Source organism: Moschus berezovskii, chromosome X (genome assembly GCF_049115385.1).
Source record: "Moschus berezovskii isolate FMDL1 chromosome X, NW_MosBer_1.0, whole genome shotgun sequence".
NCBI lineage: Eukaryota > Metazoa > Chordata > Mammalia > Artiodactyla > Moschidae > Moschus > Moschus berezovskii.
In genome coordinates, this window is record NC_142488.1 from 66,935,635 (window position 1) to 66,957,249 (window position 21,615).

The 21,615-nt window shown below is 36.3% G+C and overlaps 1 protein-coding gene across 8 annotated transcripts in view; it reads right to left on the reverse strand.

The window, feature by feature from the left end:
• Window positions 1–2,706: 2,706 nt before the first annotated feature.
• Window positions 2,707–21,615, reverse strand: part of ATRX (ATRX chromatin remodeler) — a 298,228-nt gene continuing 279,319 nt past the window's right edge. For 7 of the 8 annotated variants that reach the window (XM_055438642.2, XM_055438638.2, XM_055438636.2 and 4 more), the window contains 5 exons: window positions 9,354–9,503; window positions 8,263–8,388; window positions 7,240–7,335; window positions 6,607–6,735; window positions 2,707–5,564 (listed from right to left, as the gene is read on the reverse strand). In XM_055438642.2, coding sequence (XP_055294617.1) covers window positions 5,286–5,564; window positions 6,607–6,735; window positions 7,240–7,335; window positions 8,263–8,388; window positions 9,354–9,503 — 780 coding nt within the window. In that variant the 3' untranslated portion in view covers window positions 2,707–5,285. The remainder of the gene's footprint in view (window positions 5,565–6,606; window positions 6,736–7,239; window positions 7,336–8,262; window positions 8,389–9,353; window positions 9,504–21,615) is intronic. The other variant, XM_055438643.2, reaches the window with a different exon arrangement.

The following is a 21,615-nucleotide window of genomic DNA, read 5'->3' on the forward strand; positions in this document are numbered from 1 at the left end:
TCAGATCCTTAAACACGTTTTTTCATTTTCTGCAGAGTTCCAGAAGAAAGAAGAAACATTGCTCTGAGTGCCCCTGGGCAAAAGATAAAGGAGGTTACAGCTTGTAGAAGTAGTAATTAGAGCCAATTACAACTTGACTTACCTGCTTTGTCATTAAAATGCCTGTCAGACCTCTCATTTTTCTAAACAGAGGAAAAGAAAAGGTATAGCTTAATGGGGGAGGGCTAGCTAAAGGGGAGGGATTTCTAATTCTGTTCAAACTTACTGTGTAACCTTAGACAAACACATCGCCTTTTGGCTTCAAATTGTGGTTTTCTCACATCTAAACCGTTTAAGAGCTGAAAAGGACCTCAAGAAATCACCTGGTCGGGCCTCCTGCATTCAAGAAAGTAAGGTATTATTATAGTCCCATTTTCCAAATGAGACATGAACGACTCAGATAATTTGACTATAATTTATCTTCTGCCTCCTCAGTACAATAGATTTGGTCTTTTAGCTTAACTGTCATGAGGAAAATGCAGTTATTCTCCTCACTTTTCTCATATGTGGTATACAGGTTAAACACATAATAACCACAAAGCACTTTGAAAATAGGAAGGGAAGCTTGTGAATGTAACATTACCAACAGATACTAGCCCTTGGACTAGATGGGTCTCAAGAAAAAGTAACAAGAATGGATTTAGCCCTTTCAAGATTAGCTTGAGGAAGAAGTAGAATTATACTTAGCTTAGTTAAATGGACCAAACTTTATGCAAATATGTACACAGGACAATTAGGAGTAATGAAAAATTGTGAAACAGGAACGCCACTATGGATTTTCCACTAGGTTTGAGAAAGGAAACAAAGAGTAAGTGAAGTTTTGCATTTAAAGTCAGAAATCCTGAACAAAGCGGGTTCCTTGGGGAAGGGTAAAAGGAAATAAGGTTTTTCTCACAATTTAAGAAGTTCACTGTTCTATACAACTTCTAATGATTTTGCCTTTTGTCCTTAAAATTGTTAGCAGTCTGGTCACTGAATGCCTAATTACCTATCTTCCTGTCTGCAACCTTTCTTCACGTTACATTCTAAACCATTCAAATTACCCCTGCCCAAATCACTATCTTTACCTGCTACTTTGAACGCATCAGCTGCCTCACAATCCCTTGTTATCCTCTGTATTGAATTACCCATTCAGGATTTCAAGACCCGCCATCAATCCACTCCAAATTAGTCTCTTCCTGATCCTTCTCTACCTTTGTTCCTTTTCATACACTTTCTCCTCATATACCTGAACCAAACCCCATCCTTGCATGTCATCTTTCTTCACCTTTATTGAAAATCAACATATTTGATGTGAGGTCTGCAGGGAGGGAGCCAAGTCTATTTAATAAAGGAGATTGGCACCAAGCTCCCCCTCCCTGTTTCTATCAGGGAGGAGGTGAGGGCATAATGTTCAGGAGCAGAATGTGGAAGAATGCTGCTGGGTAGAGACTGCTTGAAATATGGGGCAGTTCTGAATATGAAGAGGGTCTTCAGTATTTCAGGATTCGTCTCATCCTTTCATTCCTTCAATTAAAGCTTTATCTTTATTGTTTTTAACAAAGGCCTCAATTGATATGCTGCTTTCCTTGTCACACCTCCCTTGGTGAAGGTATGCAGTGGTCACTATCAGATCCCTAGAGGGGAGGAAGAGTGATTCCCATAGTTAGTGAAGTGAGCACAATGTATCAGGAATGTTATTCCAAAGAGAGGGTGGCAGTGTATATGTAAAGAAATTTTACGTCAGCACATACTCTTGAGGAGGAAAACTCTTAGGCAGGGGCAAGAAGGACCATACTTTTATTAGATCCAACATGAGTGACGTGGGCAGTTTGGTTCCTGACAGATATTAAGCTTAGAAACAGTATATATTTTGGATTTTTAATTTTTATTCACTTCCATATAACAGCATATATAAAATGTTGCACAGACAAAAAGCATTTCTGAAACTTGGTCACTCCTTTTGTATTGGCACAGATTACATGCTTTTCAAAAAAAAATCAATGGTGGAAGAATTTTCATCTCTTTTAAGGTTAGATTTGGAGATAGCCAAAAGTCACTTGAGACTAAGTCTGGTGAAACATGGTGGGGAATAACCTGAATGTAATTGTTAGTAAAATAAGCATGTAAAAGGATGACCTATTTTACTGTTAAAACATCGCACAACATGCCACCCTCAAAGGAAAATTTTTACTGGGATATGTAACAGTTTTGAAAGTTTTGTTTAGGGTACAGAAATATGTATCTGATTTTATGATATTTTAGAGGGAGAATGGGCATAGCTAAGGGAAGACTGCAAAATATTCAGCTTCTTTGGAGGCCAGGTGATAATTTCCATCAACCTGCTAGTGCTTCAGGATGATAAGCAGCTTTTGTATCAACTGTGGAGTGGTAGGTCTGCTTGACTTAAATGAGTGACACAGCCGTTGGGAAGCAGGAAATGGTGCTGGATTACACACAGACAACCAAAACTAACAAACACACATAGGCTTCCTGGTATGTAAATTATTTTTGAGGTTTGAGATCTCCTTTTACAGAATTTAGTATATAACAGATTCGAAAACCAAACTCCTTGACCTCCCAATATTAAATAACTAAATGTGCAAAAGAACCACCATTAAATAGCACATAAAAAGCTATACATTTTCTATGAAACATTATGTGCACAGATTTTCAAAGCTGTGAAAATGCAATAAAGAGCACAACACATTTTGGTCACTTTATTAAATGACATTAAATAGTTTAAGTTTCAACTACTAAACAGCACTTTGAATGGTGAAAACACAGATAGTATTATTGTCATACTTGAATGCTTTTCTTTAAAAACACAATTCCAGTCCTTATATATATTACAAAACAGCCTTAAAGGAAGAAGTGACATCTTTTCTACAGTACTTAAGATACTCAATACGGAACTGAAAAGCAGTCTAACAGAAACAAAGGCAAGTCTTCACAGCTGTATGATTTCAGCAGCCAAAGCTGGATGATGAACTGAAACATTACTATACAACTGGGACAAAACATATACAATATCACAATACTAAGCAAAAACGCTTTACACCCGAAGAAATAAAACAGGTTACAAAATGTGGAGAATTTAGCAGGCAAAACTGTATTACAAGCAACATTTTAAATCATCATTTTTTAAGCCATTGCAACTATTTAAAACATCTAAAACAAATATAAAAATGAGCCTTTTAGTATCTTATTGACATGATTTTACCTTTAAATATTTGTTAAAGCTTGATGTTATACTCAAAGTACATATTATGTAGCTAAAATGTCAAGTGAAGATTGTATGCAAAGTGATCCAAGTTTTATCCCAAATTATTTCCAATTAACCTTTCTATGTATTATTCTTTAAGTCATAGTTTAATTAATGATGAAAAAGGTTTAGAAAGTTGCCTAAAATTTTGACATCTATGTCTTTGAGCAAGTAATCAGACCATGGTGAAAGTTCCCAGGTTGAGTAAATCAGGTTTAAAGTATTCTGGACTTGTAGAAATACCAACTGATAACAGCTGGCCAGAGTATACTGTCTTCAAATATTTATTTCACAAATCTTGTCTTTTTTATTTCTTCTAAAGTAAAAACACATCCCCCTAGTGAAATAAATTTGATTATATGGCTGGCATAATATCCAAATATGGGAAGGTGGAGGGTGGATCCACCAAATCTCAAAATTCTATATGACAAACTTAGTACTCTTGAATGTTCTACCGCTAGTTCTTTCAAGATAAAAGTGGACATCTCTTAATTGTCCAAACAACTCAAAACAGTTTTAGCTAATGTTAAACTCATTCTAACTCAGTGATACCTAGAGCAAATCCTCCACCCAGCTTTTTTTTTTTTTTTTTGGAATTTGTTAGCTATTTCCACTACATGTTACATTGCCATCTCAAAAATGGTTTCGCCATGTTGAGTTGACTCTCATAGTCTAACAATCTTTTTCTTTAAGAAACTCAAGCAACCAAATTGTACATGAATAAGCATATAGGTCATTTTTACAAGCCTGGATTAAGAAAAACGACAATGTAAAGCCTCATAAAAGGGCATTAGATGAATTTTGATTAGAAAATTGCCTCACAGATCTAAACTAAAAAAAAATTGAGCTTTATAAAATAATTTACGTAAGAAAATACAGTTTGGGAAAAAGAACATACTGATGAGAGAAAAGAAGAGGAAGCGCATAGAAGCCAGTGATCCTTATCTTTAGGAGGAATTACTTCACAATACTGACAGTACTGGGAATTGTTTTAAAGCACATTCCCCATGTGAACTTAAAGTCAGCAATGGTTCTGCCATTTTGATGTTGTTTATAAAACAGGGTGTGAAGCTAACAACCACAACGTCATCCTTAACCTCCTAAAATGCTAGAACTTGATTTTGTTAGTCCACATCCCACTGCCAGCAACAGGATGAAGCACTAGCACTGGCACCAAGCAGTTAAGAGATGTGCCTTATATTAGTGCCAGGAGAGAGAAAATTCAAGTGTGGAAGATAATCCACGACCCTGAAATTTTACCAGTAATTATTTCAGCACATATAACTGAAAATAAAAATGGCAGAAAAGACTAAAGAAGAAAAAGAATTCTCTTCTTAGGCTGTACTTAAGGCTGTTTATACAATGCTAAGATAACTGTAAGACTCCTCCAAGTTTTAAAGCAGTAGTATTTAACAATATTGCACACAATTCTGTGTCAAAGATAACCAACCCTTAGTTTCTAACTTTCAGTCACAGAGATGATATAGCAGGAGCCCAGTTTCAGACTTCAGTCAAAAGAACATTAAAACCATTTCAATCACTTTAGTCAAGAAATGGATAAGTACAAAAGTATTCCATAACTTGAGGAATCAACTCTAAGAACTCAGCTGTGTGTTTTTATATGTAAAGAATGAATATATAAACCAGTATTCTTTCATAAATTCATTAATTTATGACAATTTTATGGTCACTAAAAGCAGGCATAAAAATTTAGAGAGGAAACCTGTGGAGTTGTTATGTTATGGAAGGACTTGTTTTCACTGAAAACAATTTGAAAGATCTTCTGTACTCAATGTGTGTAAGAAGATTCTAGGCAACATCACTGACAAATGTCAGGAAGAAATGGTATGCCCTATTAAAAAAAATTTAAAACTAATATGGAAGATTGGCATTTAAGGGGACCAAACTATTTATACAGTTGAGTTCTGTTAAGTCATTGATTCCTAAAAAAATAAAAGATCTTTCTATGATTTTAACAATCTTTTAAGCTTTTAGTGCAAAATCACATTGATTTCCCTGGGGAAGGTCCTGGATTTTTGCTTCTCATTGGGGGTGGCGCACGTTGTAATGGTGGTGGCTGCATACCACCAGCCACTGACTGATACATTCCTCTCATATCAATCTGCTGGTAGTTAGAAGGATTCATGATTAAATTTGGAGGCTTTGGCATCATGAGGTGACCCAGTGTTGCTTGTTGATAAGTCATTTGCTGCTGCTGCTGCTGATTGTACTGTTGCTGGAGCCTTCGGTTCATAAGTATTCGCTGAACACAGCTGATTAACTAAGGAGAGAAAAGGGAGCTGTTACAAGTGCATGACCTGTCTCAAAGAGGCAGTATCAAATTTTGAGTTAAAATCAATTTGTTAAGGGGGTACCATACCAAAAGAAAAACATATTATTGTTATCACCATTACTAATTTGATGGCATTCACAGGACCATTACTGTAGAAACCAGTTAGTAACACCATTTAGGGCTAAATTCTCTTAATGACTTAACTATTGTAGTGCAAGCAGCATTTAAGTTGGTTGCTATAGTAACCTGTCCTGAACTGTGATTAGTCTCAAGTATTAGTTACAGCACTTTTTTGTCAAGTCTCTTTCTTTGTTCTTCTTTTGAATATTTCACATGATGACAGACAAATAAACACTTTTAGTGACAAACACCAAAGGGAAAAGGCACTTGCAGTGGGAGTAATTCCTACCTGCCTACCTACAATGTCTCAGATTTCCTAAGATAATTTAAAACCACATAATTCTACAGTGCTTTCGAAGTAAAATTCATTCCACAGAAATTGATTCCCTGGTGTCAAGAGTTGAAATTTCCCAGTGCAAGGTAGATGGCTGCCAAACAACCATGCTAACAAAGATAATCAAGGATTCTGGAATGTGTTAGCCTTATAAAGAATTACATAATTTAGTAGGAACCTGTGTCATATATCATTTATAGCTCCACTTGTTATCTCAAATTAAATATATTAAAAAGTATACTTATTTGTGGAAGTTGTTTAAAACTAGTAAATGTGGTAAGAAAAGTCTGGCAAAAATTCCTTTTTAGATGTCCAGAATATACAAAAGTAAAATTATATGGAAGAAATGCTATGTAAACTTCAAGGAGATTCAGTTGGGAAGCTGTTGCTCCTTTGCAACAAGACATTACCTTTATTTGACATTACTAGGTTTATGAATTAAATTTCTTCTGGGAATAACCAATGACCATCCATCCAACCACATGTGGGAACAGATACCAACATAGATGTCACACAAACTCGTTATTATAAATTCAAGAAAATTAAACACAACCTAGAGATACTCTGAATTCTTACCATCTGTTGTTTTGTCAACACGTCATTGTAGATTGCCTCTCTTCGTTTGACATCAAGCTCCTGGCTGGCTTGTCTACTTAATGCTAACGCCTGTACCTGGGCCTCTGAGAGATTCATGTTTTCCTTCCACTAGAAGAAAAATTTCTATTTACTCCTTATTGCAGTAGAATTGAAGAAAATGATTTAAAATATTTATGGTCCTTAAAGATATTCAGTATTTTTAAAGTTTTCTTTCCCCCTTTTCTTTTCTAAAGAAGACGATGATATAAAAGCAAGGTACTAAACTGTCCACTGTTGTACAAGGGTTAGCTATGCCTGGAGAAAAACTATTTGGATTTAATTCATGCAACTGGTAATTAAAATATGTTTATATAAACAACACATACATTTCCATGATTAACTGATTTCCCAATTCTTCGATTTTACATTTCTCTTTTGTACCAACATCTAGATAAAACTGAGATATATAGCTTGGCACTATTATACAGTTTACTAGTATTTTACTGTTGTAAATCAAGTTATAAGAATTACGGTCTTTCCCCCACAGAAGTAGTGAAGCAAAAAACAAAAATCAGAATGAATGGTGGGAATAAGAATTGCAAGTTGGTGTAAGACAATTGCCAATTAACTTACTACAGCTGAAATTATATCTTCAAGAGGCTGAATCCTCACTGCTGTCACACTGTTTGTTGCTTCCACAACTTTTTCTCTTCCTTGATTAATGAGGTCCTAGAAGAATGCAAGAAATAACTTTATCAGGACACATAAAAGACAGCTTAGGGGAGGGAGGTGGGAGGGGGGTTCAAGATGGGGAACACATGTACATCCAGGGAAGACTCATGTCAATGTATGGTAAAATACATTATGTACAATACAATAATGTAAAGTAATTAGCCTCCAATTAAAATAAATAAACTAAAAAAATAAAGAAAAATAAATAAATAATTAAAAGTATAGGGAGCCTTTCTCTTGCCAATTTACAGCATGTGGCCTTAAAAATCTTCAAGTAATTGAAAAGTACAGCAAAATCCAGCATCAATAAAATGGTGTAAAACTCATCAGTGAGGGTCTTGTTAGGAAGATAAAAATTGGGTTCTATTGCACCAATAATTTAATAATTTAAATGACTCCATAAGCACATTTGAAAAAGAAAATCACAGATTCAATTACATTATTTAATTACTGGTATATTAAAACTTAGTCTTTCTTATTTAACTCATCACTGATCCTATTTTTAAATTATTTCATAATACTGTACATTATCATACACTTAAAGTTGCATCTACAATGCTTTAGAATGTAGATCAATGTGTGTATTTATCCCACTTTCAAACATTAAGTAATTTCTTTATTCAAAATATTTTATAACTGAAGAAAGTGCTATTTCTCTAGCCAGTCAGCTACCCTATTGTTTCTTAATTAAAATAATTCAAACTATTTTAATTCAAGGCCTGATTTCTTTGTACTCTGAACAAACCACATTTTATTATAACTACGCTGGTTCAAAAAGGTCAACAAATAAAAGAAAAATTTCTTGGTCTATTCAGAGGTAATCTTTTGGGGAATGTGATATTCCTGCATAGGAAACCCTCAACAACAAGGCACTTGAAATTGCCTTTAATTCAAGGCAAAATACTTTCGTACTTCACAACTTACCTCCAGCTGTTGATTACTCATTGCTGATAGGGCTCCCAAATTGAAAGGAATATAAGGAGTTTGAGAGTTAAAACTGACAGGGGGTAAATTGGTCCCAGTTGGTATGTTGAAACGCATGGTCAGTCCCTACAAACAAAAAATTATGCACTTTCCACATTGTGATTTAAAACTTGAAATTCTACATCACCTACTGGTTGAGAAAAAAATCCACATTCTCAGATCTAGGAAATTATTAACACTCTTTCACACACAAACAAAACACCCTTTTCATCCGAAACCAAGATCTTATTACATAGAAGGCTTTAACCCCTAAAGGTGTACTCTTTTCTGATAATTCCCACAGTATGGGGCAACTCAGAGAATTCTGATGAGACTCCTAAAATCACAATGTTAAAGAAGTTTAGTACAATGAATTAGGAGTTTAAAAAGTATTCGGGTATTAAGATAAGGTTTCCCATGCTCAGGCACATTTTTGCTCAAGTGAGATGGTATTTAAAACAGAGGTGGAACTATTTTAAATAAAGTTGCTGCTGGAGGTTGACATTAATGTCCAATAATGCAGTATTTTTGTGTTTTGATAATGGGTCAAAACTTTGAGTTTGGTACACATGCTAAATCAACATTTACCCCTACCTCCAAACTCAAGTTCCTATATGTCTGTTACTACAGTAAGGGTGTTGATAGAAGTTAAGTGATGCTAAATATACAGCTTCCCACTAATCTCTCAATTTAGCAAGTGCTAATCAGAAATGAGTTTGAGTGAACTCCGGGAGTTGGTGATGGACAGGGAGGCCTGGCATGCTGTGATTCATGGGGTCGCAAAGAGTCAGACACGACTGAGCGACTGAACTGAACTGAATCAGAAATGAGGTTACTACTCTTTAAGGGAAAACATTTTCTTCTCTCCTCTCCTTTGAGTCTACCACCAAATGTAACAAAAGCCCATAAACAGACACCCAAACCTGGGGGACTCTGTTTCTGAAGATTCACTATATTATTATTTTTTCCAAATGTGACCCTTTTCTTCCTCCACTGTTCTTTTAAACGACTAACAACAAAAACAACAACAAAAAGCATTTCAGATGAACTACCTTCTTCTCTGCTTCATATTCAGCCCAAGCTGCTTTTCTTTCTTCTTCAGTCAACTCTTCTTCTTCTTTGTGGTCCAAAAGAGAATCATGTTCATGATATCCTACAATGTGTTCTTTATGTATTTGAAGAAGTTCTGCAAGAATGGTGTCCTGTTTAGAAGGGTTGAAATAATAGTTATTTTCTCCCTCTGGATCATATCTCCATAGTTCTTTGACCTACTGTTATTCTAGAAACTAGAAACTCGCTCTACATATTTCTGATATATATGATAAATTACCTAGAAAACATTCACAATACATGCAATACAAGCCTCTTATGTAAGAATGTCATGTTTATACAGCATGCTTTACAGGTTCAATTTTTTAAGGACTGCTTTTCATCTTTCAAGCTCTCTTCCTCCAACATTTTTCTAATTTTTTCATATGCATTTTGTTTTGTGCTTTTTTCAAAGTTGATTAAAAAAAAGGCTAACATAAGTCTGCTAAATTCAGAGATGCTGGTGCTAAAAATCATGGCTACTCCTGTTCATACATATTTAACACCTGTATTTATTTATTTTGCTGCACCAGGTCTCTTAGTTGCAGCATGCAGGATCTTCGATCTTTGCTGTAGCATGTGGCATCTTTATAGCTGCAGCATGAGAACTCTAAGTTGTGGCATGTGGGATCCAGCTTCCAGATCAGGGATTGAACCTGAGCCCCCTGCACTGGTAGCACCAGAGTCTTAGCCACTGAACCACCAGGGAAGTCCCTTAATGACTTTATTTTCATAATCACTTTAGCTACCAACCTCTATACTAACAAAAACCAAATCTAAATTAATCAAAACAGCTACAGAACAGTTTAACAGGAACATACAGTCCTTATATTTCAACTGTAAGAAACTCAAGTATAAATTATATTATAAGGACCCAGGATCAAATTTAAATTGATATACATTATCATTTTATTATCAAAGTGTCTTTTTCTAAAGTCATGATGTCTTATGTCAGTCTTTTAAGGTTAAAAAACTAAAAGCTTAAAACTTGGAATCACTTATATACTCAGTAAGGACCCCAAACTCCTGCTCTGTATGATTATGATTATAAAAGAGACACACACAAATGGAGATCATGGGGAGTGGTGGTTAAAGTGAACCATGGATATGTCACTTGCTAACAAAAAAAAATATTCACAAGCTGTTTATTAAGAAATTAAAGATGAAAACCTGGATATATAGAAGGCAAATTAATTCACTTTACAAAAGGACTTTCTATAGCTTCTAACAGCAAGTTTCCTTAGAACACTCCTTCTAAACTGAGTGAATTTAATGAAGGAATGTAAATAATGACTGGTCTCTAATTAAAATCAAAACCTTCTGCACAGCAAAGGAAACTATAAGCAAGGTGAAAAGACAGCCTTCAGAATGGGAGAAAATAATATCAAATGAAGCAACTGATAAAGGATTAATCTCCAAAATATACAAGCAGCTCCTGCAGCTCAATTCCAGAAAAATAAACAACCTAATCAAAAAATGGGCCAAAGAACTAAACAGACATTTCTCCAAAGAAGATGAAAAGATGGCTAACAAACACAAGAAAAAATGCTCAACATAATCAGAGAAATGCAAATCAAAACCACAATGAGGTACCATTTCTCACCAGTCAGAATGGCTGCTATCCAAAAGTTTACATGCAATAAATGCTGGAGAGGGTGTGGAGAAAAGGGAATCCTCTTACACTGTTGGTGGGAATGCAAACTAGTACAGCCACTATGGAGAACAGTGTGGAGATTCCTCAAAAAACTGGAAATAGAACTGCCATATGATCCAGCAATCACACTCCTGGGCATACACCCTGAGGAAACCAGAATTGAAAGAGACACATGTACTCCAGTGTTCATCGCAGCACTGTTTATAATAGCCAGGACATGGAAGCAACCTAGATGTCCATCTGCAGATGAATGGATAAGAAAGCTTTGGTACATATACACAATGGAGTATTTTTCAGCCATTAAAAAGAATGCATTTGAATCACTTTTAATGATTGCAGTGGATGAAACTGGAGCCAATTATACAGAGTGAAGTAAGCCAGAAAGAAAAACATCAATACAGTATACTAACGCATATATATGGAATTTAGAAAGATGGTAACCTTAACCCTGTATACGAGACTGCAAAAGAGACATAGGTATATAGAACAGTCTTTGGGACTCTGTGGGAGAGGGTGAAGGTGGGATGATTTGGGAGAACGGCATTGTAGCATGTATATTATCATATGTGAAATGAATCACCAGTCCAGGTTCGACACATGATACAGGATGCTTGGGGCTGGTGCACGGGGATGACCTGGAGGGAGGATATGGGGAGGAGGGCGGTGGGAGGGGGGTTCAAGAAAGGGAACACATGTACACCCGGGGCGGATTCGTGTCAATGTATGGCAAAACCAACCAATATATTAATGTAAGGTAATTTGCCTCCAAGAAAATAAATTAAAAAAAATAAAGCACATCAAGAATTAAAAAAAAAAACATAATGACTGGTCAAAGGAAGGTACAGGGAAGCATATAGCACATTAAATTTAACCTATATTAAATAATGCTTAATGCGTCCATAAGTTTTAGCACAGACGAAGCCCACACTTACAAAGAATTTTGTCTTTACATCTTCAACCATATCTATAGTATACAATCCAGCACAGGGTAGGAGCTCAAATGTTTGTTATATAACTCAAGATGAAAAATTCAACTCACGAGGCCCTAAGTTGTTTTTTTTTCTGTACAACAGCAAATGCTGACACCAATTCCAACCATTTTGATACCTGCTATTATGTTAACAAACTTTTTATCTTGCCACATCAATAAACACTTGAATCACTTCATAATTTCATGGAAGAAAATTATTTTTTTAATTGATACATCTGTAATTAAGATTTTACAATTAATTTTGAACGCATGTGCTATTTCTTTGGTTGAAAACATTAAAAGACCATACAAGGTTCAAGAAAGAAAGTCTACTGGTGGAATGCATATATGCTAATAGATTTAGTTCTTTATTTTTTGGTTTATTTATTTTAAAATGTTAACTAAACATTTCTCTTCTGCACCAGTATAGAAATCTGCCATCAAAGCTGACTTTCTCTGGCCTATGGCATACAGAACATGTTTATCACAACTAGATAGATCTCCAAAGTTCAGTTACTAACCAGGCAGGCAGAGAGATAGGGCACTCTGAATTAAATTTTGTGAAAAGATAGTGCTTCCTTAGATGTGTGTCTCCCATGGTTACCCCACCCCACCCCAAGCATGACTCAGAAGAAAGGTATATAATAAAACCAGATAACACTAATATTTTTAGCAAATGACCATGCCAAATATAATTAGGAAAGTGAGCTGTTCTACAAAATACCAAATAAATTACAAGATTTGTTCTATGGATAATCCCAATTTCACTTCTGTCTGACAATAAGTGATGTTCTTAAAAGAACTGTAGTCAAAAATCACTTCATTTCTCTAAGACAGTAACCTAAGGGAAAGAGCAGCTGAAACTGAATTTATTTTTCAGCTGTATGCTTCTCTCTGTAATAGTGGATAATAACTTAATCTAGTTATGACTGTGAGTTAAACACGGATGAAATGCTCTACAGTTATATGTGTAACAGGGTGATATAAGAATAGCAGGTATAAATGAAATACCCAATTCTCTGGATACTATGTCAATTAAGTATAGCATTTATTTCTCAATTATAAATGTCATGATTCATATATTAACTATTTTTTATGATTAGAGAAAAAGCCTTTCCAGGAATGCATGCACACACAAACACACAAACAATGGTCATATATAATCTTTTTAAAAAGTGTCTGTATCCTGATTTTCAAAGTCCAAACTTATCATCTTGAAATTGGTAGAAAATGATGTTCAGAGAGGCAAAGTAACTTTTTTTCCAAACACAGAGCTAAAGACTAGCTGGGATTAGAAGATAAATTTCCTGACTCCTATCCAGTGATCATTCTATCACACTGTAAACAATGACCATTCTCTTGAGGCATGGTTCCTCCATTTCCCAGATCTATTCTCTTTAAAAAAGAAGAATTCCCTAAAGGATTCCAGAGGAAGGAGAAACTTAAGTAGGTCTATTTTTTTTTTTCACTTTTAACACTTTTGTTCTTTTTGAAGTTTTTAAAAACAAGTATGTTAATTTTTAATGAAAGAAAATATAAAAGCTGAAATAAAAACAATACATAGACATAAACTTATAAAAGGCCAGTTCATGTTTAGCCTGAACCTGACATGAACTATTTTACCATTTTCATCTTCAGGAGATAGTCATTTTATGAAATTCCATTTCTGAAACCTTTAAATGTCTTCTCCCCACCAGATTTAAGATCTATGCTATCAAGTCAAACATGATTGCCTAATTATGGTTAGATTATGATTTGGCTTCCACCCATGCAATAACTTTCATTTTGACCCACAGTCAATTAAAACGCCAACAAATCAGAGGAAAAGTACATGTGACTTACCTTTGTATCATTAAAAACTTTTGGACCCTTTTCCTAAAACATTACCTCCCTCCTAACATCAAGTCAAATAACCATATTGCTTTTACTAGCCACAACACTCCCTTCTTTTCAGAAGTTTTAAAAATTTTAATGGAAATGATGCATTTACATTTTACACACGTGTGTATATAAATTTTCACATAAAAATGGGATTACACTATAAAACCTACTTTTCTGCCTTAATATCTTTCCATGAACATTATTTTACACAAACTACAAAACCTTCATTGGTTTTAACTATATATGTTATATAGATATACTTTATCATCTATTTAATTATTCTCTTAAGAGTTTATTATGTGTTTATGCCACTTCTAGTTTTTAATTATCATCAAATCTGCAATGAAACAGGTTAATGGATAAATTTTAATGTATATCAACCACTTGTTCATACAATAATATGCCAACAATACTCAGGGACTTAGACAAGTACCTTTACCATTATCTTCATTTTAGCAAAGAAGACTACATGTAAGCTAACTGACTTTTAAAAGAACGAGACTCATTTATACATCTCAGAAGTAGGAAAGCTGAAATCTTTCTTCGAGAGTGTTGTATAAGACACAGTAAGAGAAAAAAGATGCAGGAGTTCTGACACAAACTGTTTCTAAAACTTTCCCATTTAAATTAATTGCAGCATACTGTCAATACAAGAAATAGATGATGAATTCAATAGGGCAAAAAATATCTGCAACAGGGTCCTCAGAGTACTTCTTTGGGAAAAAAAGTTTCACAAAGTCTAGTGCAAGTAATAAAAACTAATAAAGAAAAATTTTATCCCAATATACAATGATTAGAGACAGGATTTTTGTTATTTCCCCCTTAAACCAGGCATTTATATTAGTTGCTATAGTAACACTATTATTGAAAATAAAACTGGAGCTGAATCTATAATCACTCAGCCAACAGTCATCAAAATGAGGTTTAAATTATATCCAAATGTGTACCTTTACTTTTCTTTGTCTAAACTTTGTTTTTGCTTAAATAACTGAAAAATTTATAAGCTGGGAAAAGCATGGTCTATATTTTAGCTAACAACCTAAATTAGTTTGAGCTTTCAAATGACTAGTCCAATTAATAAAAGAAAATTAACAATAAACTACAAGTTAATTACTTAGAAGTTTAAAGTATTTGGCAAGCTGACAAAAATTTCCATTTAATAAATTATGAAATTCAACCTTGAAAATAAAAATTTAAAAAAAACAATCAAGCTTTGCCTAGGGGTGGGGGCAGGGGTTTGCTATGTTTCAAAATATTTCACTTGCTATCACTTAGAATTTGAACTTTTTTTTTTATTGGGGGCTAATTACATAATAATATTATATTGGTTGGTTTTGCCATACATTGACATGAATCCACCCCGGGTGTACATGTGTTCCCCTTCTTGAACCCCCCTCCCACCACCCTCCTCCCCATATCCTCCCTCTGGGTCATCCCAGTGCACAAGTCCCAAGCATCCTGTATCATGCGTCGAACCTGGACTAGCGATTCGTTTCACACATGATAATATACATGGTTCAATGCGATTCTCCCAAATCATCCAACCCTCACCCTCTCCGACAGAGTCCCAAAGACTGTTCTATACATCTGTGTCTCTTTTGCTGTCTAGTATACAGGGTTAAGGTTACCCTCTTTCTAAATTCCATATATATGTGTTAGTATACTGTACTGATGTTTTTCTTTCTGGCTTACTTCACTCTGTATAATAGGCTCCAGTTTCAACCACCTCATTAGAACTGATTCAAATGTATTCTTTTTAATGGCTGAGTAATACTCTATTGTGTATATGTACCAAAGCTTTCTTATCCATTCGTCTGCAGATGGACATCTAGGTTGCTTCCATGTCCTGGCTATTATAAACAGTGCTGCAATGAACACTGGAGTACATGTGTCTCTTTCAATTCTGGTTTCCTCAGGGTGTATGCCCAGGAGTGCGATTGCTGGATCATATGGCAGTTTTATTTCTAGTTTTTTGAGGAATCTCCACACTGTTCTCCATAGTGGCTGTACTAGTTTTCATTCCTACCAACAGTGTAAGAGGGTTCCATTTTCTCCACACCCTCTCCAGCATTTATTGCATCTAGACTTGGATAGCAGCCATTCTGACTGGTGAGAAATGGTACCTCATTGTGGTTTTGATTTGCATTTCTCTGATTATGAGGGATGTTGAGCATCTTTTCATGTGTTTGTTAGCCATCTGTATGTCTTCTTTGGAGAAATGTCTATTTAGTTCTTTGGCCCATTTTTTGATTGGGTCATTTATTTTTCTGGAATTGAGCTGCAGGAGCTGATTGTATATTTTTGAGTCATTCTCTGTCGTCCCCGTCACCTCCCATCCCCAATCCCTCCTAGCATCAGACTCTTTTCCAGTGAGTCAACTCGTCGCATGAGGTGGCCAAAGTATTGGAGTTTCAGCTTTAGCATCAGTCCTTCCAATGAACACCCAGGATTGATCTCCTTTAGAATGGACTGGTTGGATCTCCTTGTAGTCCAAGGGACTCTCAAGAGTCTTCTCCAGCACCACAGTTCAAAAGCATCAATTCTTCGGTGATCAGCTTTCTTCACAGTCCAACTCTCACATCCATACATGACCACGGGAAAAACCATAGCCTTGACTAGATGGACCTTGGTTGGCAAAGTAATGTCTCTGCTTTTTAATATGCTATCTAGGTTGGTCATAACTTTCCTTCCAAGAAGTAAACGTCTTATAACACTGCAAATGCCTTTCCATAAACTCACAGTATTGATTAAGAAGAAAGGTGAAGAAGTAGAGAAAAGGAAACCCTTGTTGGTAGGAAGTAAATTGGTGCAACCACTATGGATAACAGTATGGAGTGTCCTAAAAAAACTAAAAATAAAACTACCATACATATGATCCAGCAATTCCATTCCTGGGTATTTATCCAAAGAAAACTAAAATACTAACTCAAAAAGATTTTTGCAAATCCAACTTTAATGCAGCATTGCTTGTAACAGCCAAGACATGGAAACAACCTTAGTATAATTTATGGATGAATGAATAAAGAAAATGGGTACATACAATGGTGCACACAATTGAATATTACTGAACAAAAAAAAGAGAAAATCCTGCCATTTGTAACAAAATAGAAGGGTGGTAAAGTCATTATGCTAAGTGAAATAAGTCATACTGAGAAAGAAAAATATTGTACAACCTCACTTATATGTAGAATATAAAAAAGCTGAAATTATAGAAACAGAGTAGAGTGATGGCTACAAGAAGCTGAAGTGTATGTGAAATGGAGAGATGTTTGACAAAGGGTACAAATTTAGTTATAAGCTCCTGAGTAAGTTCTGGTGATATACTGTACAGTGTATTGGCCACAGTTAATAATGTTGCTGTTGTTGTTCAGTGACCCAGTCGTGTCCGAATCTTTGCAACCTCATGGACTGCAGCACGCTAGGCCTCCCTGTCCTCACCATCTCCCAAAGTTTGCCCAAGTTCATGTCCATTGACCAGTGATACCATCCAGCCATCTCATCCTCTGATGTCCTCTTCTTCTTCTGTCTTCAATCTTTCCCAGCATCAGGAACTTTTTCAATGAGTTGGCTATTCACATCAGATTACCAAAAATACTGGAGCTTCAGGTTCAGCATCAGTCTTTCCAACGAGTATTCATGGCTGATTTCCATTAAGATGGACTAGTTTGATCTCCGTGCTGTCCAAGGGACTCTCAGGAGTCTTCTCCAGCACCACAGTTTGAAGGCATCAATTCTTTGCTATTCTGCCTTCTTTATAGCCCAGCTCTCACAACCATATGTGACCACTGAGAAGACCATAGCCTTGACTATAGACTTTCGTTGGCAGAGTAATGTTTTTGCTTTTCAACATACTGTCAAGGTTTGTCATGCCTTTGCTGCCAAGAAACAATCGGCTTCTGATTTCATGGCTACAGTCACCATTTGCAGTGATTTTAGAGCCCAAGAAGAGGAAATATGTCACTACCTCCACCTTTCCCCTTCTATTTGCCATGAAGTAATGGGGCCAGATGCCATGATTTTAGTTTTTTTAATATTTAGTTTAAAGCCAGCTCTTTCACTTTCCTCCTTCAAACTAATCAAGAGGCTCTTTAATTCCTCTTCCCTTTCTGCCATTAGAGTGGTATCATCTGCATATCTGAGGTTGTTGATTTTTCTCCCACCTATCTTGATTCTAGCTTGTAACTCATCCAGCCCTGCATTTCTCATGACGTGTTCAGCATATAGGTTAAACAAACAGGGTGACAGCAGACAGCCCTTTTGTATACCTTTCTCAATCATGAACCTATCGGTTGTCCCATACAGGGTTTTAACTGCTGCTTCTTAACTCGCATACAGGTTTCTCAGCAGACAGGTAAGATGGTCTGGAATTCCCATCTGTTTAAGAGCTTTCCACTGTTTTGTTATGATCAACAGAGTCAAAGGCTTTAGTCTAGTTGATGAAGGAGAGGGAGATGTTTTTCTGGAATTCCCTTGCTTTCTCAACGATCCAGCAAATGTTGGCAATTTGATATCTGGTTCCTCTTCCTTTTCTAAACCCAGTTTGAAAATCTAGACTTAAATTGGTTCATGTAATGCTAAAGCTTAGCATGCAAGATTTTAAGCATGATCTTACGAGCATGGGAGATGAGTGCAACTGTCCGATGGTTAGCACAGTCTTTATTATTACCCTTCTTGGAAACTGGGATAAGGATTGATCTTTTCCAGTCCTGTGACCAAAGCTGGGTCTTCCAGATTTGCAGACATACTGAATGCAACACCTTGACGGCATCCTCCTTTAGGGTTTTGAATAGCTCTACTAGAATTCCATCTCATCCACTAGCTTTATTAATATCAGGATCACTGCCTTGTTGTGGTGAAGGGGCTTACATAACTCAATAAGAAATGGGCCATGCTGTCTACAAGACCTTCTACAACTAACACCCAAAAGATGTCCTTTTCATTATAGGGGACTGGAATGCAAAAGTAGGAAGTCAAGAAACACATGAAGAAACAGGCAAATTTGGCCTTGGAGTACAGAATGTATCAGGGCAAAGGCTAATAGAGTTCTGCCAAGAGAACACACTGGTCATTGCAAACACCCTCTTCCAAAAACATAAGAGAAGACTCTATACATGGACATCACCAGATGGTCAATACAAAAATCAGACTGTTTATATTCTTTGCAGCCAAAGATGGAGAAGCTCTATACAGTCAGGAAAAACAAGACCGGGAGCTGACTATGGCTCAGATCATGAACTCCTTAATGCCAAATTCAGACTGAAATTGAAGAAAGTGGAGAAAACCACTAGGCCATTCAGGTATGACCTAAATCAAATCCCTTATGACTATATAGTGGAAGTGAGAAATAGATTTAAGGGACTAGATCTGATAGATAGAGTGCCTGATGAACTATGGATAGAGATTCATGACATTGTACAGGAGAGAAGGATTAAGACCATCCCAAGAAAAAAAATGCAAAAAGGCAAAATGGCTGTCTGAGGAGGCCTTACAAATAGCTGTGAAAAGAAGAGAAGCAAAAAGCAAAGGAGAAAAGGAAAGACATACCCAATTGAATGCAGAGTTCCAAATAATAATAGAGAGATAAGAAAGCCTTCCTCAGCGATAAATGCAAAGAAATAGGGGAAAACAATAGAATGGGAAAGACTAGAGTTCTCTTCAAGAAAATTAGACACACAAAGGGAACATTTCATGCAAAGATGGGCTCAATAAAGGTCAAAAATGGTATGGACCAAACAGAAGTAGAAGATATTATTAAGAGGTGGCAAGAATACACAGAACTGTACAAAACATCTTCACGACCCAGATAATCACGATGGTGTGATCACTCACACTTACCTAGAGCCAGACATCCTGGAATGTGAAATCAAGTGGGCCTTAGGAAGCATCACTGTGAACAAAGCTAGTGGAGGTGATGGTGTTCCAGCTGAGCTATTTCAAATCCTGAAAGATGATGCTGTGAAAGTGCTGCACTCAATATGTCAGCAAATTTGGAAAACTCAGCAGTGGCCACAGGACTGGAAAAGGTCAGTTTTCATCCCAGTGCCAAAGAATGCTCAAACTACCACACAATTGCACTCATCTCACACACTAGTAAAGTAATGCTTAAAATTCTCCCAGACAGGCTTCAGCAGTATGTGAACCGTGAACTTTCAGATGTTCAAGCTGGTCTTAGAAAACGCAGAGGAACGAGAGATCAAATTACCAGCATCCACTGGATCACTAAAAATGCAAGAGAGTTCCAGAAAAACATTTATTTCTGCTTTATTGACTATGCCAAAGCCTTTGACTATGTGGATCACAATAAACTATGGAAAATTCTGAAGGAGATGGAAACACCAGACCACCTGTCCTGCCTCTTGAGAAACCTATATGCAGGTCAGGAAGCAACAGTTAGAACTGAACATGGAACAAGAGACTAGTTCCAAATAGGAAAAGGAGTACGTCAAGGCTGTATACCGTCACCCTACTTATTTAACTTATATGCAGAGTACATAATGAGAACTGCTGGGCTGGATGAAGCACAAGCTAGAATCAAGATTGCTGGGAGAAATATCAATAACCTCAGATATGCAGATGACACCACCCTTATGGCAGAAAGTGAAGAAGAACTAAAGAGCCTCTTGATGAAAGTGAAAGAGGAGAGTGAAAATGTTGGGTTAAAGCTCAACATTCAGAAAACTAAGATCATGGCAACCAGTCCCATAACTTCATGGCAAAAAGATGGGGAAACAGTGGAAACAGTGGCTGACTTTATTTTTCTGGGCTTCAAAATCACTGCAGATGGTGATTGCAGCCATGAAATAAAGACATTTACTCCTTGGAAGGAAAGTTATGACCATCCTAGACAGCATATTAAAAAACAGACATTACTTTGCCAACAAAGGTCCGTCTAGTCAAGGCTATGGTTTTTCCAGTAGTCATGTATGGATGTGAGAGTTGGACTATAAAGAAAGCTGAGCGCCGAAGAATTGATGCTTCTGAACTGTGGTGCTGGAGAAGACTCTTGAGAGTCCCTTGGACTCAAAGGAGATCCAACCAATCCATTCTAAAGGAGACCAGGTCCTGAGTGTTTACTGGAACAACTGATGTTGAAGCTGAAACTCCAATACTTTGGCCACCTGATGCGAAGAGCTGACTCATTTGAAAAGACCCTGATGCTGGGAAAGATTGAGGGCCGGAGAAGAAGGGAACGACAGAGGATGAGATGGTTGGATGGCATCAGTGACTCCATGGACATGGGTTTGGGTAGACTCCAGGAGCTGGTGATGGACAGGGAGGCCTGGCGTGCTGTGGTTCATGGGGTCGCAAAGAGTCGGACACGACTGAGCAACTGAACTGAACGGTGTAGGGCCACCAGAGACGGAAGAGTGATGGTGGAGAGTTCTAGCAAAATGTGATCCAATGGAGGAGGGAATGGCAAACCATTGCATTATACTTGCTGTGAGAACCTCATGAAGTGTATAAAAGGACATAGTTAATAATACTGTATTGTATATTTGAAAGTTGCTAAGAGGGAAGATCTTAAAACTTCTTTTCAAAAAAGTCTAACAATGTGAGATAATGGATGTTAACTAGAGTTATTGCAGTGATCATTCTGCAATATACACATATATCAAATCATTATGTTGTACATCTGAAACTAACATAATTTTATATATCAATCATATCTCAATGGAAAAAAAGCTGGATATAAAAAAGAAGGAAAAAAGAAGTCTGATGT